The following is a 26,634-nucleotide window of genomic DNA, read 5'->3' as shown; positions in this document are numbered from 1 at the left end:
ACAGGCACCGCTCTGAGAGCGCTTCAAGAATGTTCCTGTAGTGCTTGTGTTTGGTCTTTAAAAAAACGTGATCAAAATTTTTACTACTATTCGACATTCTCTTTCACATGTATAGAAATCAAGAAAAAGTATTTGCTTTTATTAATGAAATCAACCCAATATTGAGATATGACAAGAACATATGACAAGAACAACATAGTATCTAGGGTGAAACGTCTGAAACAACCTCTGGTATCTTGAGCGACATAATTTGTCTGTTAGGTCATTATTTTGTTTATTTTTCAAACATACATACTGCTTGCGGGAAACCAATTGGAAAGTATTATTTTACGATGAAAATTATAAATAAAACAACATCTAGTAATGAATCATATTCATTATTGCAATCTATGATGGGTTAAAATACAGATATATTATAAAAACAAAAACAAATATCATAAATTATTACATTTTAAACGAACACTACTTTCTACTTTTCCAGTTGTCAATAAACTTCTTATGCTTTCAACACCCTCTTCCTTGGTTCCAGTTTGATTCTGAATCCATCAGCCCTCTTCAAAATAATATCACCCTGCAGTTGGAAGTCCTTTTCTTCAACAGTGGAATAAATGCGGTAGTTTCTCAAAATCGTGGAGAGAAGGATTTTGAGTTTCAACATGGCGTATTTACGTCCTATAAACGAACAAAAATTTCAGTAAAAAAATCGTCAGTCAAGATTTTTAATTTCATTAATTTCTCCGGTTATCATCATTAGTATCTTGATAAAGATAAATACACTAATTGATTTCTTCAATTGTCAGCAACGAGAATTCTGTCAAGATAGTAGTATATTATTCAATGAACTTCCATTCAATTTCAAATTGAATGGAAATTTAGTGGAAAAAATGAAATTAATTGAAGGAGATGTAATTTGACACAAGATACAGTTCAAGACCAATGAAAAGAGGAGGTCTGACCCCTTTGTACTGATACTAATGACAGTCTCTTTGCATCTAGATATCTGGCATCAGCTTCTGATAAAGGAGAATTTTGAATTTGTACGGAAACATGGAGAAAATGGGGTGACTGTAACCTAATAGAATTTGAAGCAGAGGTAACCTAGTCATGGCACAATCACGTCACAGGTGTAGCTACCAGAGTCAGCTTTTCAGAAATTTGTAACATTATTCCGAACCAGAAATGTGTACAAACTGACAAATTATAATGCTTAATAAAACTCAAATTATATCCTCTAGTCACATATATAGAGTTATGCTCCTAAGTAAACCCTGAAAGTAGTTAGTTGAATACTCTTGATTGAAGACCGAAATATCATAACCTTCAGATGATAACAGAAAAGATTTGAAAAATAGCCACCCTTCTATGGATACATCCACAAGAAGCGTTTGACTGACTCAACCTGCTTTGTTCCACAGAGAGTGGTGAAATGTCAAAAATACAAAGAACATTTTCTTAAACATTCCAAGCCATATCTCAAGCCTCAATCAATGTCACATGTATATACGTTTAGGAATACATCAAAAGAGGTACTCGCGTCGCAAGAATCTATAACTTATCATCTCACAAGACTGAAGGGTCGGTCCAAACTGACTCTTACTTGCAAAAATTCTTTGAAATAATTTCACTATGACTGCCAGATCGAGAAAAAATCCGGAGTATTGAGATTTAGTTATTATACTTCCGAAGAAGAGAGACAATATGCTTTTCCTTGGATAGGAACATTGAAAATAATGCTAAGACAAGGGAAAAACTGAATATGTTTTGTCAAATATATATGAAGAGTTTCTAGGGTTTGAAGGTTTCAATCTGGGATTGATAATGAAACTTCATCTGAGAAATTATCGTTAGGGTTCTAGTCAGAACTGCTGGTAATGAGATTATGTCACCTAACCTCCAAAACATTGTCTTCGGAAATGTCAAACCCAATATGGATATATTTCTGTACAAATATATTGAATTGTTCACAACAAATATTTCTGGGTCATCAAAAAATTACATTCTGAAAGGAAACTTCTCAAGAATTCATTCTACTCACCCACACAACTTCTTGGTCCAGCTGAGAACGGAATGAAGGAATAGTAATGTCTGTTGGCACTACGTTCCGGTAAGAAGTTGTCGGGATCGAATTTATCAGGATTGGGGTAAACGTCCTCTTGGCGGTGAATCTTGAAGGTACCAATAACAATTGTTGCTCCAGCTGGAAGAGTGTAATCTCCGGACGCTGAAACGGAAAAACATTATTTCTCAATGTCTTTGAAACACAATATATTTCGTTTCAAATACTATTGGAATTTCCCCTTATTATCGAAACTTACCTAATTTAACATCTTGCCGAAGCTGCCTAGCAATAATCGGCACTGGTGGATACATGCGAAGCGTTTCCATCAAGCATCTCTCCAAGTATTTCATTTCCAAAGTATCTGCGAATGTAGCAGGTCTATCTGAGTCACCAAAGATTTCGTCAATCTCCTGTACAACTTTATCTTGAATATCTTGGTGAACACCTGAAAAGAGGGAATAATTTAATATGGTACTTCACATGTTGTGGCTATTAAGTGGTGTAGTGTTGAAATTGCTGATTTCTAGCAGAAATGATCGACTAAATAAAATAATTCGTCTCTAACAAGAGAAAGCTAGTATGAGACAGAAATGAATCTCTCCTAAGATAATTCAGGAAGTAATAGTGAATCTTCAAAAGTGTCACTTGTATAGAAATAATAAAATGCACTCACCCATCATGGAGAGGAAGAAGCTACTGCCAGCTGCTGTCGTATCGTGTCCTTCAAACATAATGGTATCTACTTGCTCCTTGATCTCTTCGTCATTGATGACTACTCCGTTTTGCGAAGCTTCGATCATCAAATCCAAGAAAGCCATCCTCTTCTTTTCTCCTACGTCATCGTCCACATCCAAGTCATCCTTCAGACCAGCTGCTTGACCGTAAGATAAACCTTCGACTACAGTCTTCGATGAAACATTTTTGTCAAAGTTCTTGGTTTTCAATTCTTCTGGTACTTCCGCTGTTGATCCTCTGATTCCTAAATAGAAGGAAAAAATACGGAAATTCCAACTCGATTCAAAATAATATTTATTTCTTTTATTACTTTGCAATTGATTGTTTATCTGTTTATCGTTTCTTTCTGAGCACGGCGAAAGATCTTACAATCTTGGATAATCTGTTTTTTAAAATATATGTATCGTTCTTCTATATTGAATATAAACAATCGGTTTCAATGTTCATTGAAATTAATGGAATTATTGTAAAAAATCTTTCGGTCTTATAATCAGATAATATTCTAATAGATGAGATTCTGATGCATTTGAAAATAACAGATAAAAAAATAAATGAAGTGAAGAAAAGTAGATTCCCTACAGCATTGGAAATCGTATGAAGATACGTGATACGTGTGATAAAAATGAAGAATTTTCAATGCACAAAGCAACGAATTGATTTTGAGTCAACAGTGAAAGACATCTTTTAAATCATTCAAATACACACTATAAATGACGTTTCAATTGTTTACAAATAGTAAGAAGTACAAAGTCGAATACTAGTAGGAAGACAAACGAGAATAAGTCATTAACAGAAGACAAAATTCAATTTTCAAAATGATTAATCGTTATTTGGGAACTCTCATCGATTCCAGTATATTCTAAACTCTCCGACTTCATTCTCAAAGCCAGAAGTTCCAAATATTTTGAGTTTAGAATTGAATGCAGTCATACCCAAGCTGTCATGATGATAGTGTGTGGCATTGCTGAAGCTTTCGAGAGAGGCATCCTTTCACCACCTTTCGAAAGCCTTCGTATGTATCTCACTCAGACTTTCAGTTAGAAAATTGGAAAATTGCACTATAGCAAGAGAGGTTAACCACTTGAACTGATAAAATTTCATTTGAAAAATAGAAAACAGGCCGGTCGAGTCAGATTTCTCTTCCATCTGGCGTGGATCCCACAGGGGTCTATAAGAGGTCCCTCGTATTTATCATTTATGCGAATTATCTTTTCCGTTATTTATAATTGTGTTATGTTATGTTCTTGAGTATCATTTTGATGATCTTCCATATTTTTCCTCTGAAGTATTTACACTGTTTTAGAATATTTATCTGACTTGTGAAAAGCACACCTAACTTGCTGAAACATGAATGAATAAAATACATTGAAATTGGCTTTGTTATACAATAGTTTCCAATCATCTAAAAAAACAATTCGTCCAGGCCAGTCTCAACTGCCTACACTGTAGGCTTATGGACTGACACCCATCAGAAAACAACTACTTCACTAACTTATACCACGAAGGGGGTTGGATTATATCCGAAAGGGGTCAGTGCAGGATTCTTCACTGAAATTATTCCTGCATATGCTGTTGGCGATACAACTGCCGCAATAGATTTTCAATTATTGGAACACACTTGCAGACCGCTTTCGGTCTGTTTGGCCACTCGTCAGTGCAATCATCATCAACATGAAGTCGATGATTTCTGATAATTGAAAATCGAGTTCCTTCAGAGTATCATTCCTCAAACTAAGCTGAAGCAGACAACAACAACAAGTTTGTCATCGCTCCATCTGGCTGTGAACGAGGTAACCAACTGCATATCCGAAATTTGCCCAATTTCTCGTATGAGAGAAGAAAACTTCTCGCATATAGTCAGTGGGCATACTTGAAGACTGGCTATAAATCAAGCAATAGTTTCTTTTACTACAGTTAACCTCAGTAACAGAGGGTGTGTCAATCAGATTCAGGAATTTTGCATACCTTTCTCGAAATCTGCTCTCTTCCTCTTGATTACCTTCCTGGTCAAACTGTGAATAATGCCTATAAGTCCCTCTTGCTTCTTAGCATAGTTGGTCAAATTGAAGATGAAATCGGGTCTCAGCCAGACCTTAGTATGACGCAGATGCAAAATGTCGCACATCTTCATGACAGCCATGGCGTAATCATACCCACTCTGATCTTGGGTCTTCTTACTGACTCCCATTGCAGTTTCCAATAGAATTTCCACAGTAGCTTCTGACATGTAATCGTGACAGTCAAACTCTTTGCCAACTTCTTTCTTCAGTTTTTGAACCACTTCTCTGGAATTAGCGTTGAACAGGTCGATGAAGGATTTGAGGACGTTCAAATGGAAAGTGGGTGCGATCAGTTTTCTGTGAGCCCTCCATTTCTGACCAGTGGAGATGAGAAGACCGTCTCCGAGCCAGGGCTGGAAGAATCGGTATTCGGAGGCTTTGTCGATATGGACGTGACTGCTCAGGATGATTTCTACGTCTCTTGGATCAACCAAGAATATGAGAAGTTTTGGTCCTATCCACACTTTGACAGTGTTTCCGTATTCGAATGATTTCGCGTACATTCTTTTGAAAATATCTGAAAAATTCAAATTATGTTTGTAATATTATTTATTTATTCAATTTGAATCAATTTATTGAAAACACTCAATCATCTGATGATGTTAACTTGATTAGCGAAACATTTTTTTTCTGACAGGAAAAAGTGTTTTCAATAGATTAATTTCAAAATTGTACTCATCAAGAATGTTCAAATCAACTTTATTTCTTTCAAAAAATTACATAGTTCATGACAAAGCCATTGCGTACAAATATACATATGAAAAATGTGACCTAATATAGTACAAAAATCAACAAAAAAATTAACCATCAGATTTAAATTGGATATCAACTATAAAAATGCTAGAATTCTGCTTTTACCATGAAATAATAATTGCAAATTCAATTAACCAATCAAAAATGTTTTTTAAATCAAGCCGTAAACGAAATTTAGTAAGAACGGTGACAGTTTTTTTGAAATATAGAGGGAAAATTACATGCAATGGGCTAAAAGAAACTGGAATTTCATTTTGAGATTGCGTGATTGAAGTCTGCTTGGTGAGAAATGAATTTTAAGAAAATTTCAAGTTTTTGAAAACGAATCGTCCGTGATGGTGAATCGGGAATTATTTTCTCTCCGGACAATGTACCCTTCTTGTTATGTCAAAATAATACTGTGATACATCAAAATAATACTGAAAAAAGTTATTTAGGAAGAAATTATGGCTCCATACAAAATTTCCGGAAGATTTGGCTACTTTTATTGAACAGACATGTTTTCAAGTTGAACATAATAAATTTCACTCACTTACAAATTCATCGCATAAAACACTGGAAGGTATTTTGAATGAATATATCATGAAAAAAAGCAAAGTGGTTGATTATTTCTCAAATCTTGTTTATAACCATAATTTCTCATTCTAAACAAATCTAATTTTGACATATCATGAACGAGACAATCATCAATTTCGAAAACAGAAAATATTCTTGAAATTCATTCATTACCATACCGAGTTCGATTCGACAATCACAAAATAAAATTCAAAAATCCCCTGTGTCACACTTTATGTATCAGCTTGAATACAGATAACTCAACGACGAAATAACAAATAATTGAAATACATTCTCAAACATGATGATAATTATTTCTGTTTTTCCCCATGAGCAAGCCTCAGAAGTCGTCAGCAGAAACTTACTTCTTATTATCGAAAGTTCTTTCATAAACTTGAATTCAACGATATAATAGTAGTAGGACGTATGTTTATTTGACGTGAACTCATCTAATGAAAACGCAACAGCACTGGAACATTGCTTCTTCACCTGCATTTCGCTAACCAAATAGCATCATTAGGAGAAGATTATTCATGTTTCAGTCATTTTCTGATGATACCAACTTGATTTGCGTAAAGCATGCCAAAAGACAAATATCCTAATTTTACATATTACGAAATGACTGCTGAAGAGGCATTAAGGCAATTGTCTTATTCCGAAACCTCGGATGTCCGCCATTGAGGATGACACTGTTCCATGTAAGTGAAATTTAACCTCTGTCATATATTAAATTGTGTAGCAATCCTGTATATGATGTCTGATTCAAATCCATAACGAATATTGGAGTGCAAACTGAATAGGAAAAAGTGATTTTTGTATAATGTAATGTTCATATTGAAGTAGAACGCCAAGACGTTTTCCAAAAATCGATGTCTCCTAAAAAAATTCAATTCAAACTTTGTTTTCATTTTTATCCTGTTTTACAGTTGAAACTTATTTCTATTGACCCAACTTTTTCTCGTAAAATAAATAGTATATATTACTAAACCACGCTACGTGCACTTTTGGGTTTACCTTCATTTCACACGATTGTAAAATGATTAGGTATAAAAGGTGAAAACACAAAAAATTTGCAATATTCAATTCATGACAGATATCAGTCACTTTATTTTGTTGTTATTCAAGAAGATAGTTGTGTTTCATAGATTATAATAAACTGCGAACTTCAACTTGGTTGATGGTGCGACACCTTTTTACCATTAAAGGAGAATGATGCCGCATAACCCCATTTCAGGTTTTTTATCTTTGTCGCAATACAGAATGACAGTACATGAGATAAACATTACATTTTATTGCGTATACTCTTATATAGTAGTCGACCTTAGACTATATTAGAAAAATAGTGATTGATCATTTGTGATGAAGTAACTTTTTTGTAAATTTTAAAATAACTCATAGCCTAGTTGGGCAAACAATTAATTATAAAACGTTACACACGATTCAGTTGAACAAAGAGTGGTTTTCGTTTTTCGCGAGAAAATTTTGCAGACATTCAAAATTTAAATCAGGTGTTTGAACTAAAATATTACTTTAACCCATTCAACTTGAATATTGAGAAAGAAAAAATTAGTTTTCGCTGAACATTAGAATGGAAAATATTTCAACAGCAAGTTTTTTGATGAAAGTTCGGATTTTTTCAAAACTTTTGAACCTATTTCTTGAAGGCTCTAGAATATTCGTGCTGTGAACATTTGAATTTGAATCATTTGAAAACTGATAAAAAATGATGAGAAATGAACAAAGTAAATGAAGCATTAATTTTTTTTTAAATATCATGATTGTCTTGTTTTTACTTGATAAAAACTACATGAATTGTTGAAAACAGTTGTGTTGTTCATGATATTTTTTCTAATTCTGACTATTAATGCAGAAAACGATTGAAAAAATTTATATTGCAACAGTTGTGTTGTTCATGATAATTTTTCTAATTCTGACTAATAATGCAGAAAACGATTGAAAAAAGTTATATTGCATAGAGAAAATATCGACATTCTTGAACCAGTTTCAAATAAAATAGTCATATCTACAGATCTATAGTTTACCGCAAAAACTTTTTTCAATTTTTTGTTACTTCATATATCATTTGGAAAAATCAAAAGAAAGATCGAGATTAAAAAAATCGCAAATCAATGTTTAATTGATATCTTCAAATCTCATGATAAGTGACGATAACGTTTCCCCTAATAGAAACACCATCTGTCAGATCGAACAAAAACCTCAACCCCAGTTATCAAAGATAAATGCAAGTATTCCCTTGTTTCTCTCAAAAACTAAGCCCTTCTTGAATTTCAAATTTGGTCCAAGTTTGATGTCCACTTTTTGCTTCAAAAAATTATTATACTGTAAGGATATTTATGAATGAAAAGTTGCAGACAAAATAGATAAAATTCTATCTTTTGATTCTATTATTTGATAAACACAAATGAACTTCTAACGAAATTTCATCATTTCATTACTTCTTGTTGTGATATATTTTAGGTAAGTTGTCACTTGGTTGTTCTTTTCCATTTTAGATTCTGCGGGTAGAATTTACCCCCCGTAGGGTGTTGAATTTCGAAATCTGAAAATTTTCTTCGAAACTTCGATATCAAAGACAATTTTCAAATTTATATCATGCAAAGTTGGGACAACGAAAATATATACATGCGTCATCACCAAAATATACGATGAAACACATGATTATATAGCACTCTTTTTTCTTTGAAAAAAAGAGAACAGTTGATGTTTACGTTGAATGAGAGAAAGAGAGCTCTTGTTTAGATGGTAGCTTGAACTCGGTACATCGAAGAGGGATCGCTATACAAACATGAGTCGTCGGCAATTTCTTATTTGAATTTGAATGCACTAATCACTTTCAAAAATGCATAATGATATAGGCTGGATGAAAATATTTTTTCAATTATAGGATTTTGTGTGAAACTAAGGGTGAATACGAGTAAGTCTAAGATAAACGTAGTCTAAGATATAGTCTAAGATGTTCGTAGGCCAACACACGGATGGCGCTATCAGAATTAAATCCTTGTGTTTTTTTATCAACTCTAACCTTCAAAAGACACATACAAATTTCACAGCAGTGGGACTATAAGTTTGTGGGATAGAACATTTTGAGTGAAGCAAACTTTGTTAGTTTAAAGAAAATGGATAAAGAGGAATTTCTTGTGCTCATAGAGCATTGCTTTTTGGCAAAAAAATACTATTGAAGCCAAGGTTTGGCTTGATAAACATTATTCAGAGCTTGCACCAGGAGGCTCAACCGTTGAGAAGTGTTAAAGAAGTTTAAATGAGAGGAAATGAGCACCGTGGACGATGCACGAGGTGGATGCCCCAAAGGACCTGTTACCGACGAACACATGGATGATCGTTAAGTGAAGTTGATAGAGATAGCTGAGGCTCTGAAGATATCGAAGAAACACATAGGACATGTCGTGCATGGATATTTAGGTATGTGAAAGCTCTGTCTTTCTATGTTAACTTATAAGCTTTTTTACCCAACTATATTGTCCTAATATTTCTGTTTTCGAATAAAATTGAAAACATGAGACCACGTATTTAAGTGAACTACATTGTGAGATTTTCTCTGACTAATTAACAAAACCCCAACACGTGTTTCGCTGAAAAAGCTGTGGTCTTCTCCGGAAGTGAGCCATACAGAGTATAGAAAACTGCAACACACGTTTTACTATAAAGTTTGAACACGACTGATTTGTTGGATATGTCATGGTTTTTCATCAAGTTCATATACCTGCTGAGGTTCCGACAAATTCGAGGGCACTTCCTAGAAGCGGGAGTCCTTCTGGGCCGGGAATTTTCGAGGCAAGTTCAACCATATGCCGCCTAGATATTTTCCAGTAAGCGTACCATAATACCAAAGCTGGTATAAGTAGGAAGTAGAATATGTTTTTTGGAGTTAATAAAGTAGTTGGATTCTCCAAATCCACACTCGCGGTAGCCGCGGACATGTTGATTTCTAGAAAAATAAAAAAATATGTCGTTGTTGGTTTGGCGAAATATATAAACATCAGGTGTACAGTAACGAAAAAAGTCGATGGACGATAAATACATTTGGGAGTGAACAAGAAAAATGAACACTCATAAGATACAATTGGTAATACATAAAAATACAGATAATTTTCCTGTGCTGTAATAGTGAAAAAAAATCATTCACTTAAAAATATAACGAACTTAGTCTGCAGCAAGAATCAGATGAAAGTTCAAATTGAGTTTTGAATTCAATAAAATTTTCGAAAAAAAATTCCAAAATATTTTGAAAATTCTACACTTCCTGCATAAACTACCTATTAACAATCGAATAAACAAAGTGACGATGATAATCTGATGTTCAAAAATTCTATTATATTAACTCTTTTATGATTTATCACTATATTTATGGATATATTGACAGTATTTATCGCATTTTTGATTATTATCAGTTTTTAAAAACAAAAAATGATGAGGACTGGAAATGAAAAGAAATACCAGTGTAAACGTTTAGAATTCAACCAAACATATAAGCAATTATAATGGAATACAACTTCAATTGAAAGTCATCCAGACACTCAACTCTTTTCACTTGTAATTCTTGTGAATCTATTCTCAATTCATCTTTCAATTTCATAGAATTATAAGGACATAGTTCATCAGATCAAGAAGAAATATGATATATAAATAACATGCACTCGCTTCTGTGAAGAATCTTTCGTAATGTATTGATTTCTGCTAAAAAATTTAAAATAAGAAATTTCGAATCGACTGAACAATTTCAAAAATTTTTATTCTTTAGAAAAATCACCAATTCATAAACATTCATCTAGTTTTTCAAAATTATTGTTCTATTAAAAAAAGTTTTGAAATATGTTTCTCCGTTAACCAGCTGTCGCACCCCTATGAAGGACAACTCTCAGAAGTCGAAACTTGTGCGAGCTATGGACTAACGAGGTATTACTTTTTAACGTGTGAGTCCAAACACGGGTTGGACAAAACCACGTGAAAATCTATCGTTCAGCCTGCGGCTTGAACCACCGACCAACACGGCGGTCGATTGAATGAGAGAACAAAGCAACCACGTCGAATCGACCGGCTACCGACTGGTTGGTGTCAATAACAAACCAACTTCTCAATATGAAAATATACGATATAAACCGATTTTTGAACATTCAACTCCCCTTTAAATTATTAATTTTGATTACAAAAAATATCTCAATCAATAACGAATATTTCACCTTGAATGTCCATTCCGTAAATACTCACTTGTGAGTTTTACATTTTTGTGTAACTTTTCGTAAAAAGCAAACAATATTATTTTGAAGTTGAAATTAATTCAGTTGAACCATTATCTGCCACACTATATTCCAACAGATTTATGAAAATATTGAATTATTACGAAGCCAAATTGGGAATATGAGTATATTTTGTGAAGCTGCATCAATTTGAACCGCCCTGGTAATATGTTATGATTTCAAGTGAACTATGAAAAATATTATGGAACCACACACTCATACAAAACACAATGAAGGAAGTAACTGTGGACTTTCAAAAAATGTATTGTAGAAAATTATGAACTATGTTACCACTTCTTGTACACAAAATCCCTTTTCGATACTTTAGAAAGTATATTGAACGAAAAACATGGAATTTTATACCAAAACAAAAACTTTTCTAAAAACAATCACTCAATCATATTTTTTACAAAATATTGCACTCACGATCACGATATTTCTATAGTTAGATCACCCACACTCCCTTGTGTAAATCACAAAAAAAAAATTATTGAGTACACTTGCTTGATCGTACCTAATTGTTAAAACACTGTCCGCTGAATCGACTCTGATTGAAAACAATCTACCTTTTATATGTCGATCTATAACTTGACGTTAAAACGGAGCAGGCTTTCTGGTTTATTCGATATTTACATAAATTGAATAAAAAACAATGGAAAGGGTCAGCGGGTATGTCCATTTTTAATTTCGGATATTGATCAGTACACAGTATTATCGAGTGATCGTTGGTTTTGACGTCCGTAATGAATTCATTCAAAAGATTTTTTTCGCAGTATTTTTCTAACCGAAATAATCCTATTCAAGAAACACTTCATTGTGATATTTTCACTAAACAGTTTTACAAAAACGCAACACGTGTTACGTTTTTGTAGTAAAACTGTACAATAACTTCTTTAGGCGTGTCCTCCATTGTCAAATCCTTATCGTAATTTTTGTTTTCAGAAAAAAGAAATAATTTTACTATCATTTCTCTGTGAAATATAATAAAATGATTGGATTCGTGACGTAGATGAATATGACACTCATGCGAAGTTGAATTCCGCAGTTATTCAAGTAACAATTCATTGTGAGATGTTCACTGAACAGTTTACAAAACCGCAACACGTGTTTCACTGATACAATAGCTTCATCAGGCATGTTCTCACAATGAACTGTTACTTGAATACGTCATCGATTTTTATCAAGTATCGGATAATTTTATTACATGACTCATTCAACAAATTCTATCATACGTACAGGAATATTTCGAAAAATTTTTAAAGTTGGAATAATGAAATCTATTTTTGAAGGGGGGTACAAAAGTAATGCAAACAATTATCGATCAATTACACTCATGTCAACATCAGCGAAAATAGTTGAGAAACTTTCAAAATCCACAATAGATAATTATCAAATGAAACATATTTTTTTATCCACCAAACAATTCGGGTTCAAGAAAATCATTCCTGAAGAAGATGCCATTGTCTATTTGACAAATAATATTTATGATTCGTTGAATAATGAAATTCCTTCGATCGGATATTTCTAGATCTAAAGTATTTGTTACTGTCAACTATGAGTTACTTTTGAGAATGATAGAATGAATTGCTTGAATATGGGGTTCCACAAAGTACCATTTTAGGACATTTACTATTCAACACTATTCATAAATGACATGGTTTCAGTGAAAACCAAAGTCAAAATTCACACTTTTTCTCATGATACGGTTATTTCATATACATCTGGAACATGGATTGAATTGAAAAGCATTATTCTAGATTAATATATGATCTTCTTTTTTGGAAGGGTTATATTTTAAGGAATAACTGATTTTTTTGGAAAAGAAAGTTTTTGGCTTTCTACTACTCCATCTTGATACAGAAAATTGTGGGAATCTTCCGAAGGAAAGAAGGGAGTAATCAATTTTGAAAGTAGCAATTTTATACATAGATGTGAAGATCATGCAAAGAAGTAGGTTAGGTTAGGTTATGTCTGAAGTGAGTAGCTTTATTCAACTCCCCACCGCAAGCCGCAAGGTTCATTGTGGCTCATACCTATTCACACTCGACGAAATAAGCCCAGCTTCTCAACGAAGCCGATTAGTTTGTATGGTGAGTGGTCTTTCAGGTCAGATGCACCTGCACCAGAACCAGAAGGTGTTTTTGATCCATCTTTGAACCAACAATTATCTGCTCTTAATATTTCCTTTTCCCGAAGGATCCAGCCCTCTCAACTCGGTAACAATACTTTATGAGGCAGTTCGTAGTTCACAGCTGCACCTGTACAAAGTTCAACTGACTCAAGAACTGAAGGTAAACGACCATAGTCAACGACGCCTGTTGGCTGAATGGGTTCTGGAGCAGTTGACAACGGATCCCTATTTTCTTCAAAAAAATCATCTTTAGCCTGATTTATGCGCCAGAGTCATGGAAAATTGGACGTTTCGAATGTGCTCCATCCAGAGAAGCCGTGGCGGATATTTGAACGATGTTATATTCCACACATACTAGCATCAATAGGTCTTTTAAAAGAATTAAAAAATGTCGATGGTATCTCACACACAGTTTGTTTTATTTAGGAAGCGTTCAATGGAAGATCCTGTACTATATTGTGTAGCAATCCTGTGAATGATATCTGATTCAATTCCATAACGTACGAGTATCTTTACACGAAAGTAGTTGTTTTGGGAGGGCTTTTTCTTTCAGTTTGTGTCTGTGTCTTCTTTGCATGATATACACATTTTCGTAAAGATTAATTGCTTTATCCTTTTCTCTAGAAGTTTTCAATATTTTTGTACAAAGAAGGAGAAGTAGAAAGCCCAAACCTTCATTTCCCAAAAATTACTCTCTCCTGAAAATGTTGTCAAAAAGATATTGCAATAAAAAGTTATACGGGGGAAGTAAGTAGAGATTCAACCAGAAAGTCTAGGGAACCAAATTCAAATCCCAACATTTTATTGATATAAAAAAATGATATCGTCCTACGCGCTATAGTTGATCCCTTCTAATTTCTGTTACCTGAACTGGTATCTATGATGGAACTGGACGATACTTGATGAAAATCCCTCATACCCCAAAGAAGTCGATGAAAAACACCGATTTCCTCCACAAAACTGTCTTTCGTTCAATATTTAAATAACATTTCATTCAAATAACAACACGCGTGAAGAAGCTATTTTATATAGTCAAACACGTGTCGCGTTTTGTAAACTGTCACGTTAAAATCTCGTAACGAAGTGAAATAATATCAAAACTGTTATCTGATTAAAAACGAATTGTATTCATATCAGATGACATACTTTTCATTTCCATGATTTGAAATCTATAAAGATGTTGCATTCATATTCACGCAGGAAAGTATATACACAAATTCTGAAACAGTTATTGATTCCGAAATTTTTTATGAAGTTGAGATCAACTACAGTTCGACGTATAATGTCAAAGGAAGCGTAACCTGTTTGAGGTTATTGAATAAAATTTAAAAAAAATTTTGAAACATCGGTAAGTGGCCAATATTTTTAATGCACATGCAGGTAGATATAAATGGAGTTTTGGTCAAGATGAAATCGGAAGGATCGTTTGGAAATACCCAAGTTCAAAAATCCCACAAACTATTGAAGAATGGTGAAGTGAATCCGTTATGCGTATACGTCATTGGATATGAAAACTAGGTATAAAAAGTTACCAACTGAACTGGTAAGTGAAGATCGGAAACAGTGTCAATTGCACACTTTTTACGTAGGAGCTAAAAACCCACACACAGAGTGTATTTTTGAAAATCGACAGTTCGAAAAGACTATTAGCCGCAGTTGACAGTCAACAGTACAGGCTGTCGATATAATCTGTGATCAATAGTACAAACTGTGGATTAGGGTGATCACAAGGTATAAGATGAAAATATATTTTTGTTGTAATGCCGACGGGACCCACCTAATATTTGCTATTTGTCCAGAAAATGAGATTTGGAAAGCTTCACCTCAGTACGATAATGATAACCCGTGCCTCGCCGAGATTAAATTTGAAAAAAAGATTTTTTCGCTAAAAATTGCCTCGTCATAAAATGAAAACTCTGTCCTGGAAATTTTATTACTATTTCATTTCATAGGAAATGTTGCTATCTTCAAGTTTAACGCCTACCACTTTTTTGATAAAACGTTTATATTTGAAGATAGCCTGTTATTTTAAAGACCGGACATGATTTTTAGAAAATAAGTGGAAAACGTCAAGAAAAATGCTTAGTTTAACCACTTTTGATCAATGTTTCGTTTCCTTTGAACATAAATGAACATAAAATGAACATTTTTGTCAACTTCATAAATGTTTTACGGATTGCAAGTTAGTGGTTACCTATCTGGTAAATAGTCATATCCCTCAAAAGGTTGGATTTGTTAGAAAAGAGGTATTGCTCAGGTGAAAGCTGTTTTTCCAGCAGTTGAACAGTGGGAGGCAATTGAGGAAATCCCACGATGAATACTGGTCGCCTCAACGGAACCTTTGTTTTGTTGAAGCAATTAGTAGAGAGAAATCTTCTTTATTTGACATGTCGCCACCATATTTCAGAAATCATTATCAAATCAGTTTTTGATTTGAAAATGGGCACAACTACTAGCCCCCACTTGAATATTTTCAAAAATTTTCAGACTGAATGATCGAAGCTAGACAAGACAAAATACATGACTGCTTGAAAAATGAGGAATGAAACTTTCTGTGTTTTTAACCACTTCCATTTGTTATAATATTGTATTTTATTGTATCAGTTTGAAAATAAATATCCATGTAGGACGAAACCGCTGTAACGATAGTTACAAATGGAAATGGTAAATAACATAGAAGTTTCATTATTCATGATGATATACCACGTAGTAACGGCTACATAATTCAATTTATTACAAAACTGATATTGAATATAAAAATATTAGACATAGGAAATTCAGATGAAATATTTTCTTGCAGAACAATTGAAAATTCAACAACCGAGGAATGATTAGAAAGAATGTATATAACTTTCGTTGATTGTTTCAGGACGCACAAAAGACACTTTTCTCAAAGAACCTAGTGCCATTCATCACGCTACATGGATGACAAAGGCTATTTATTGTATCAAAATATATCTTTTCAGAGATCCATTTATATACACTTTGAAAAAAAAGCTATCACTGACATTTGTTTATTTTTAATGAACATTCATGTAAAGGCGTGGTTCAACGCCCCCAAACCCACCAACTGAGACGATAAATTAAAAAAAAAGCATGGCTGTAAAAAGTCTACAATTATTTCCAATTGAAGAAAAACATGCGATGATAGGGATGTGAAAGCAAAAGGCAGTCTTCATCAAGTGCATAATTCATTGGACAAAGATATTGATTTTTTGTTTCTCATCAAATTACAAATTTTTTCAAAATATTTAAAATTGATAAAGAATTTTTAAATACGGTTTCAAGGTTGTCAATGACACAGCTGAAATAGGGGTGAAATGAATCCAAGACTTTAATTCCTGTTTGATGAAAAACGAAGAGCAACGACAGTTTCTGTTACAAGTTGTATCGGAATGTCGAAAAATTTGTCCTGACCCTTCATAAGTCACGTTATCTGAACCATTACCACCTCAATCTGATAATTATTTGCAAATGTTGATTATGATAATTGAATAGAACTGGCCGATACTTGATGAAAATCCATATTGAAACTCATTAATACCGTTTATTATATGATTTTCACTATAAAGGGTTTTACAAAAACTGCGACACGTGTTTCACTATACAATAGCATTCTCAAACGTAAAATTATTTTACGCTTCAGCGTAATATTTTATGTTATTTTTTTATTCTATTTTATAGCGAAATTCGTGTCGCGGTTTTTCTAAAACCCTTTGTAGTGAAAATCATACAATGAACGTTATCAATGAGTTTTAAATAATGATACTAACTCCTTTCTTTCATAATACTTTCTTTTTTATATATTAAATAATTAAATTTTTAACATTATTTCACGTTTTTTATACATTTTTGCTTTCATTTTCTCCTGAATTCATCATTTTCAATATGAATTGTGCTGTAGTTATTTACTTTGAAAACAGTTCCAACTACACCCTTTTTATGTGCCAATTGAGAAAATAAATAAAGCGAAATCTGGACAACAGATGTAATTGAATCTTGGAATATTATCGGGTATTTCATAAAAGAAAAACATTTTTCAAGAGTTGAAACTTCATCCTTGATGAGGCACCGGTTAATACAGTTGAGCTGAAACTTCACCAATTTGATTTCTTAGCCAATTGGCAACATTGATTTTTTGTGACCACCCTGTAATGTGGATTCTGGAAAAATAATCGACACCATGTGAAACAACTGAATTAACAAAAGTTTCAATGTAGAACAACTGGAAAATATACATACAGTGCATTTCTAATGTCCCCCCCTTTTATTTTTTGAATGGGTCGACTCAAAAAATTGAAATTTGGGATAATGAAATTAACGCATGAATACCTACTTTATTTTGTAGTGGAATTGACAGATGAAACTCTCAAAATGGCGACTGGGTGCCATCTTGACTGGCAATAATTGCCTGAATGCCTGGAGGCATTCTATTCCAAAGACAAGAAGAGAACAAACTGCGATTACACGTTTGAGAATAGGTCATACCAACTTAAAACTAACATATTCAACAACCAATATGCCAACAATGTAGGCAGAGGCTAACAGTGAAACATATCTTGCTAAATTGTGTCCAATATGATGAAACTAGACAATGATTTGAAACACCAAATTCTATGAAGGAATGTTTGAAAGATCATAATGAAAGTCTGGATAGAATTATAAAATTTATGAAAGCTATTGGGCTATACTCAAAAATTTGAACAAGAAAGCAAATGATAAACAAACTAATAGTAGAAGGCCAATGACCTCGTAGTCGACGCCTTCAAACTACAAAAAAAAGTACATTGACATTTAATTACATAATATGAGATAATATGCTTGAGGACAGTTCAGAAGATGCTCGAAATGATTGCCCTGCACTTTTCGACACATGAACAGTTTCGTACACCTTTTGCTTCAAATAGCCTCATAAAAAAAGTCCGAAGGTGTCAAATCTGACGAGCGGGCTGGCTATTCTGTAGGACCTCGACGGCCAATCCAACGACCGGAAAAAGTAGTATCAAAATAGTTTCTCACTTGTTTGCAGTAATGTGGTGGTGCTCCATCTTGTTGGAATACAATATCCATATCGAATTAGGATTCGCTTCGACGATTTCGGTGATGAGAGGGTCAACAGTGGTTTCCAGCATATTCAAATACAGTTCCCCTGTTGAATTTTGATCAATAAATAAAGGTCATACAATATGGTTTCCCAATAATCCAGCCCAAACGTTAACTTTTTCTGGATATTGGGTATGTGTTTCCCGGAAAAAGAGGGGGTTGGTGTCACTACAATAACGGCAAGTTTGTCTGTGAACATTGGCGTTTGAAAAAATGTTCATTTGTCACTAAAACGAATATTGTGGAGATAGGTAAGATGCCTTGCAAGGGTTCTGTCATGATTTCGCGGAATTCTGTTCTTCGATCAGGGTAATCTTCACTTAATTGGTGTACCATCTTAATTTTTTATGAATGATACCTATCCTCTTCAAAAGTCTCCACACAGAAGAAGGAGCCACCTCACAAACATTCGCGACGGAATAAGTAGACTGTTCAGGATTTACTACCACCTCACCAATTATTTGCACTTGCTGTTATTCCGGAATGGAAGGATGACCTGGGGGTTTTTTGTTATGTACACTACCGGTAGTTGTGAATTTGGATACAAGTTCCCTCAAATATAGGACGATTCGGATAACGTTCATTGAAAATCCTTTCGGTCTCGTGAAAGTTACGCGTCGCATCGTAAATAAAAATCGCTTCAATTTTTTCTTCCAATGGACGAGAATTGACCATTTTAGATTTTGTTGACGTGGTACCTTTCTACTAGTAAAACCGAAAACTAAATGAGAATATTCTAATTGAACAATGATATTCATTGTTGTACTGACATTTTTTGTCATTTTTATAAACAAAAAATACCTTAAACAAACCTTATCGGGTTGTCGGACATGCCATATGGCAGATAAAAAAGAATATTTCTAGAAATATCGATATTAATGTGTTTGTTTTCAGGAAATTAGTATATGTTTCGCCATTTTGTAGTAGGTGGAAATATTGACTTCATATCCTAGGGTTGTGAAGTATTCGTCAGTAGCTTCAAAATAATGTGTCACAAGACCCCCCTTTCCATTTAATTTTTTTCCAAGATTGCGCCCAGTCGCCATCTTGAAATCTTCATCTGTCAATTTCACTTCAAAATTAAGTATTCATGCATTAATTTCATTCTCCTAAATTTCAATTTTTTGAGTTGACATGTTCAGAAAATGAAAGGGGGACATTAAAGAACTGCACTGTATCAAAGAAAGAGATTTTTTTCATTCCGCGAAGTACTTACATAATCTGGTGATGAACCCATCAAGTCATAATAAGAAAAAAAAATTTGGTATATCATAACAGTGCCCAAATAATCCGAATTTCCTCCTTAGAAACGCATGGAATTGAGGTATATATTTTGTTTGTGTACTCTATTCGAGTACATAAAAAAATGGAAAAATGAATGTAAGGTTCACAAATTCCAAAATGTTTTAGACAATTTATGATATACGCAGTCTGTTCAAAAAATAAGATGAATTTTTATTTTTCTCAAAAAGTATTTATTTATTCATCAATTTTTATTTTGTCCCCTCCAATGTACTTCCCCTCAGATATCATACACTTGTACCAGCATTGTTTTCAATCCTCGAAGTAGTTCTGAAACGCACTTTTTGATATGTTCTTTAGCTTTCTCGGCGATTCTGTTTTTTAATCTCCTCAATTGTCGCAAAATGCCGTCCTTTCAATTTCTTTTCAATCTCAGGAACGAAGAACCAGTAAACAGGTTATTATTGATGACATTCGGGAAACCATAATAAGCGTAGAGTATTAAATGAACTTTGGTTAAATCGACTAATATCCATTCACACAAAAGATGACTTCTATCGATAGTTGAACGCAGTTCAAAATTTACATACAATCATCAGAATAGCATTACTGTGCAAATTTTGAAACGCCATCTTTTATTCAATACTTTCCAGTCATATATCCTGAATGTTGGAGAATATGAGTGTGGTATGATATCTCGGAAACGTAAAACGCATACGATTCATAATATAAAACCAGCAAAATAGGTAATGAAGGTGCAACGTTGTGGAGCTGCCCCACAGTATTGTGCCATATGCTATATGGGAGTAAAAGAGTGCGTAATAGGTATTCAATAGAACATTTCCACTCATCACCTTCCTCAGTTGTCTCATAATGAAGATCACACTAGACAATTTGGAGTAAATTGATTCAATATGTTTCGACCAATTTAGGATATCATCGAGCGTAACACCCAGAAGTTTGGCATATTCTCCCATGTGATTATAAAGTGCATTTCTTTAATTTCCCCCCCTTTATTTCTTGAACGGGTCAACTCAAAAAGTTGAAATTTGGGATAATAAAATGAATGCATGAATCTGGAAAAAAAATAAATTGAAAGGGGGACTTGTGGCACATCATTTTGAAGCTCCTGATGAATAATTCACAACCCTAGAATTTTAGGTGGATATCTTCACCTACTGTAAAATGGCGAAACATTTAATAATTTCCTGAAGACAAACACATTAATATCGATATTTCTATAAATATTTCTTTTTTATCTACCATATGGCAATTGCAACAACCCGATAAGGTTTTTTAAGTTAATTTTTGCTTATAAAAATGACAAAACATGTCAGAAAGACAATGAACATCATTGTTCAGTTCGAATACCCTCATTTAGTTTTCGGTTTTACTAGTAGAAAGGTACCACGTCAACAATAATAATAATAATAATAATAATAATCGTCTTTATTGTTACCCAGCTGTAGTTACATATAAATATTTAAATAATTTAGAGAGCTAGTTGCTGACATAACGAAAGGCGAAGTTCAACTTAGTTAGCACAAGTGCTACTGAGTTGTTCTTCCACTCAACCTCAAAAAGATTCTACCTAAGCTGAAACAAAAAAAGTAATGCATGAAATAAAATAAAAAAAAAAGATGGGATTGTTCCAATATCTATTTGGATGCTGGAGAGGACGTCCATTACTAAGACTTATTCTGGTCTCATAATGATGAAAAGTATATAGGGTTGGGCAGTTTATATTTAAAGTTGGCTTTCGAACAGAAGTAGTTTGAATCTTTTTCGTAAAACAGAAAGTTCTGAATTTCTTATTTCTTTTGGTAACAGGTTGATCACTTGGCAAATATTATAGCTAAAAGATCGCTTGAAAAATTCAGTTTTAAAACTAGGTGGGGTAAGAGTACCCTTGAATCTGATGTTCAGATTGTGAACATCAGTACGAAAAGTGATTTTTCTGAACAGATAAGGCGGCGTTTTTGGTTAAACATGGCCCATATAAAGTATCCGAGTAGTTGAAGCGCGATAAAACCAGTGCATCACAGAGAGTTGTTTTCGTCTGCTTCGTGAGTATGTGTCTGTGTCCATAAACAAGTTTCAACGAAGAATATGCCAGTTGTATTTGTTTGTTTATATGTTTCTCAAACCGAAAGTCAGAGTCGATTATAACTCCAAGATTTTTACATTCATTTGTGGGTTGTAAAGGAACATTATCAATCGTGATTGTTAGAGATTCACTTGTTTTCTGGCGATTCTTTTTTGATCCGAAAAGTATGATATTCGATTTAGTGGCATTTAGTAGTAGACAGTGCTCTCTTGCCAACTCAACAAATGACTCGAGATCATTGTTGATAAGCGTACATGCGTTTTCTACATCTTGAGGGAGAAAGCTGTAATAGAGTTGAGTGTCATCAGCATAAAGGTGAAATTTACAGTGTTCTAGACTACGCAACATGTTTGATGAATAAATTGTAAACAATAGTGGACCCAATATTGAACCCTGTGGCACACCTGACTTAAGTTTTAGATAGTTTGAATAGATTCCACCCTGGCACACTTTTTGTTCCCTGTTTTTGATGTAACATTCAAGAAGTCTGATAGCACTAGCCGATAATCCCATATAGTTTAAAATGGCGAGAAGTAGATCATAGTTTAAAGTGTCAAAAGCTCGACTAAAATCAAGAAGCACAAGTACAGAACAAAGACCCTCATCTGTAGCCCTAATAATGTCGTCCACGATGTGCAGCAGAGCAGTGGCGCAGCTATGACCTTTGCGAAACCCAGATTGTACTTCCAGAAGTAGAGAAAACCGAGAGAGATGATTTCTCAGCTGCTCTTCAACTGCTCGTTCAAAAATTTTTGATAAAGTGGGTAAGACACTAATTGCACGCAGATCCTTATATTCGGTTGGATTAGTTTTTTTTGGGCAATACTCTCACCACTGCTCTCCCCCACATCGCTGGAAATACACTATGGGTTAAACAAAAATTCACTATATGGGTGATATATTACACAATATGGGGACAACACATTTTAATTAATTTAATGTTTATATCATCACAACCTTTAGCATTCGATTTTATGTTACATATAATTTTATTTACGGATAATTCATTTATTTCCTGAAAAGCAAAATTCGGTTCAACTCGATGGTTTTCCTTGTAAAAATCTCTAAAATGGTCAATTATCGTCCACTGAAAGAAAAAATTGAAGCGATTTTTATTTACGGTGCGACGCGTAACTTTCACGAGACCGAAAGTATTTTCAATGAACGTTTTTCGAATCGTCCTATCTGTAGAAAATATTTGAGGGAACTTGTATCCAAATCTACAACTACCGGTAGTGTACATAAAAAAAGGCCCGCAGATCATCCGTCCATTCTGGAAGAACAGCAAATGCAAATAATTGGTGGGATGGTAGTAAATCCTGAACAGTCTACTTATTCCGTCGCGAATGTTTGTGAGGTGTCTGTTTCTACTGTGTGAAGACTTTTGAAGAGGAATAGGTATCATCCATACAAAATTAAAATGGTACACCAATTGACTGAAGATGACCCTGAACGAAGAATAGAAGTCTGTGAAATCATGACGGAAACCATTGCAAGGAATCCTACCTTTTTCCACAATATTTGTTTTAGTGACGAATGTTGATTTTTTAAACGGCAATGTTCACAGACAAAATTGCCGTTATTGGAGTGCCACCAACCTTCACGTTTTCCTGAAAACACATACCTAATATCCAGAAAAAATTAATGTTTGGGCAGGAATACTGGGAAACCGTATTGTAGGACATCTATTTATTCATCAAAATTCAACAGGGGAACTGTATTTGAATATGATGGAAACTACTGAATCACTGAAATCGTCGAAGCTAATCCTAATGAATTCGATATGGATATTGTATTCCAACAAGATGGATCACCACAAATTACTACAGACAAGCAAGAAACTATTTTGATACTACTTTTCCCGGATTTGCCGTCGATGTCTTACAGAATGGCCAGCCCGCTCGCTGAACTTTTTTTATGGGGCTATTTGAAGCAAAAGGTGTACGAAACTGAACCTGCTTCAATATTGGATATACGGCAGAGAATAATACATATTTGTAGAGATATTGACGTTACTGTGTTCGAAAATGTTCAGCATGAAATATCGGATAGACTGTTCATATGTCAAGAAGTTCAAGGCAACTATCTTCTGAACTGACCTCAAGCTTATTACCTCATATTATGTAGTTAAATGTCAATGTATCGAGGCAATTATTGAAAGTTCCGCCATTTTGTAGTAGTTGAAGATATTGACATTATATTCTAGGTTTGTGAAGCATTTGTCAGGAGCTTCAATAAAAAAATGTCATAAGACCCTCTTTTTCATTCAATTTTTTTCCCAGATGGCGCCCTGTCGTCATCTTGAAAGTATCATCTGTCAGTTTCACTTCAAAATAAAGTAATCATGCATTAATTTCATTATCACAAATTTAAATTTTTTGGGTTGACTCGTTCAAAAAATAAAAGGGGGGACATTAAAGAAATGCACTGTATATGGAGAAGTTCAGACAACTTGTTTTAGCCTCATTCAGCTTTGATTAATTTGTAGAGAACCAGTTTTTCCCTTTCCACCCTACTGTTGCGATGGAAACATTCAGGCACACATCTGAAGCACCTGCTCCACACAATATTCTGCAAGAGTGGTTCGCGATGTGGATGCCGGAAATCGGGGTTGCAGTACTAGCTTGTGGCTAGTGTAATGAGCAAGTTCGTCTCAATGCTTCACCATATCAGGGTTATGTCAATGAAAACTAAACTTTTGACCCGAAATCATGGAAGATGATAAAGAAGAGATCTTTGAAATACTACAGCGGTCGGAAGACGACGATGTAGAAAATAATGAGTTATAGTTCTTGTAACTTTGATACAATTTATCGATAATTAATAAACTTCATATGGCGTATTTTGGACCTGGAGTACCGGTTGACCATATATGATGCTCTAACCGCGCGCTCTCCGCCCTATATCTCGAAAACGATTCAACGTGAACCATATCAAAAGTTCTAGGGAATTGAATCCTCTACAATATTGATAATGAATACAAATAAAGAAAAACCCATAGAAAACGGGATATTCACAGAAAATGTGTGAACGAATTTTGCGACCTTTGACTTTAGAATAGTCGCGTACTCCATATGTAGGTTTTGATACAACTTTATACGAGTTTATAGCTGGATATTTCAAATTCCGAACTTACTAAGATGAATGGATAATATATCCGTTGAAATACTCTGATTTGGGTAAACTATAATCCGACAAGTTTTAAAATAGGAGGAAATGATTGAAAAAAAAAATTCCATGCGTGGGAGGTTGATACTGCCCGCCCCACCTACGGAGTCGCAGCTGACGGTCGCAAGGAAATAATTGACCTTGATACCGGAGAAAAATCGCCTGAGAAGGCTCTATCAACGAATTCTTTTCCCAGGAGACAAAATTGCGGCAAGCAGGATGGCCAATCAAGTCAAACAAGCCTTCATTGATCACCGAAATGAAAGATGGAAGTAGCTTTCGGAATCCCTGGAGCCTGGGAAGGACGAGCTTTGGCGAGTCACCCGCAAACCCAAAGGGAAGAAGACTGTTCCCTCATTCTTCATGGAGAGCGCGGAGTGTGCTACTCCTCCGCCGACAAAGCATTATCTTTTGCAGAGACGATGGAACGTCAGTTTCAACTTAACGTTGACGACAATGATGACATCAACCGCGATATTCTGCTGGAAGATCGGGATTACCATAGAAGACGACGACGATAACATCCGCCAGCTTCTGTGGAGGAACTGAAGGGTTACATCAACGCCGCAATGGCCAAAAAAGCTCCGGGGGTCGACTCAATAACCAATAAGTTATTGAAGAGGCTTCCGGACAACTGCGTCGAAAGTTCACTTCAGATCATAAACAGCTCGTTAGCCCTCATATACTTCCCCAGAAGGTGGAAACATGCGATCGTTGTCATGCTCCCAAAACAGGGTCAGAACCTGCTCTTCCCACAGAACTATCGCCCGATCAGTCTACTCTCGTCGGCGGCTAAGCTGGCTGAAAGAGTCGTTCTGCAAAGTCTCAGCGAAGAAGTTGACGACCCAAATGTTTTGCCTGACGAACAGTTCGGCTTCAGGAGAGAACACTCCACTGAGATACGGGCACTGAGACTGGTCGGAAACACCATCGCAGAGTTAAATCACAATCGAAAAGTTCATGTCGTCCTTTTAGACATCTCGAAGGCCTTCGACCGTGTATGGCACGAAGGTCTTCTGCATTAGCTAGTTGCGTTCGACCTGTCTTTCCTGAAAGACAGAACATTTCAGGTTAGAGTATAGGACTCTCTGACAACAGAGAGATACCCGCTAGAGTGCCACAGGGGGCTGTGCTCTCTCCCACGCTGTACTCACTTTACACCAGTGACTTCCTGAGGTCCGAGCGTGTGAAGATATCCCTCTACGTCGATAGCACGGCTCTCCTCTCATCTTCCACATGCAACGTGCATAGGACGAATTCGAGCGCTGGTACCTCGAATGGAAGATTCGAGTGAACCCGGAAAAGACTCAGGCGATAACCATTGGTGGAAAGAATGTTATCTTCTCCGGCCAGAAAAGTGAGGATCTCTGGAAGGGATATCGACTGGCAAGCGCGGGTAAAGTACCTCGGTCTTCTAATAGACCGTAGGCTCACGTGGAAACCTC

The 26,634-nt window shown here is 34.8% G+C and overlaps 1 protein-coding gene across 3 annotated transcripts; it reads right to left on the bottom strand.

Moving 5' to 3' along the window:
• Nucleotides 1–358: 358 nt before the first annotated feature.
• Nucleotides 359–12,072, bottom strand: Cyp4g15 (Cytochrome P450 4g15). Of its 3 annotated transcripts, none has more exons than XM_023157289.2 (7): nt 11,953–12,072; nt 9,905–10,129; nt 4,760–5,371; nt 2,733–3,038; nt 2,316–2,504; nt 2,036–2,221; nt 359–672 (listed from the first exon to the last, which is right to left on the bottom strand). In XM_023157289.2, the coding sequence occupies exons 2-7, from the start codon at nt 10,119–10,121 to the stop codon at nt 497–499; spliced, it is 1,686 nt and encodes a 561-aa protein (XP_023013057.2). In that variant the 5' UTR covers nt 10,122–10,129; nt 11,953–12,072; the 3' UTR covers nt 359–496. The 3 variants fall into 3 exon arrangements, with proteins under 3 accessions (XP_023013057.2, XP_023013049.2, XP_074039392.1); XM_023157281.2 differs by having other exon boundaries at nt 11,865–12,018; XM_074183291.1 differs by lacking the exon at nt 359–672 and having other exon boundaries at nt 2,028–2,221; nt 11,865–12,019.
• Between the last annotated feature and the right edge of the window lie 14,562 nt (nt 12,073–26,634).

Source organism: Leptinotarsa decemlineata, unplaced genomic scaffold (assembly GCF_025532065.1).
Source record: "Leptinotarsa decemlineata unplaced genomic scaffold, Ldec_3_MD MMD2_tig00026336_RagTag_RagTag, whole genome shotgun sequence".
Classification (NCBI taxonomy): Eukaryota; Metazoa; Arthropoda; class Insecta; order Coleoptera; family Chrysomelidae; genus Leptinotarsa; species Leptinotarsa decemlineata.
The sequence above is the reverse complement of the archived record's forward strand: the minus strand, read 5'-3'. Positions and strand labels throughout refer to the sequence as shown.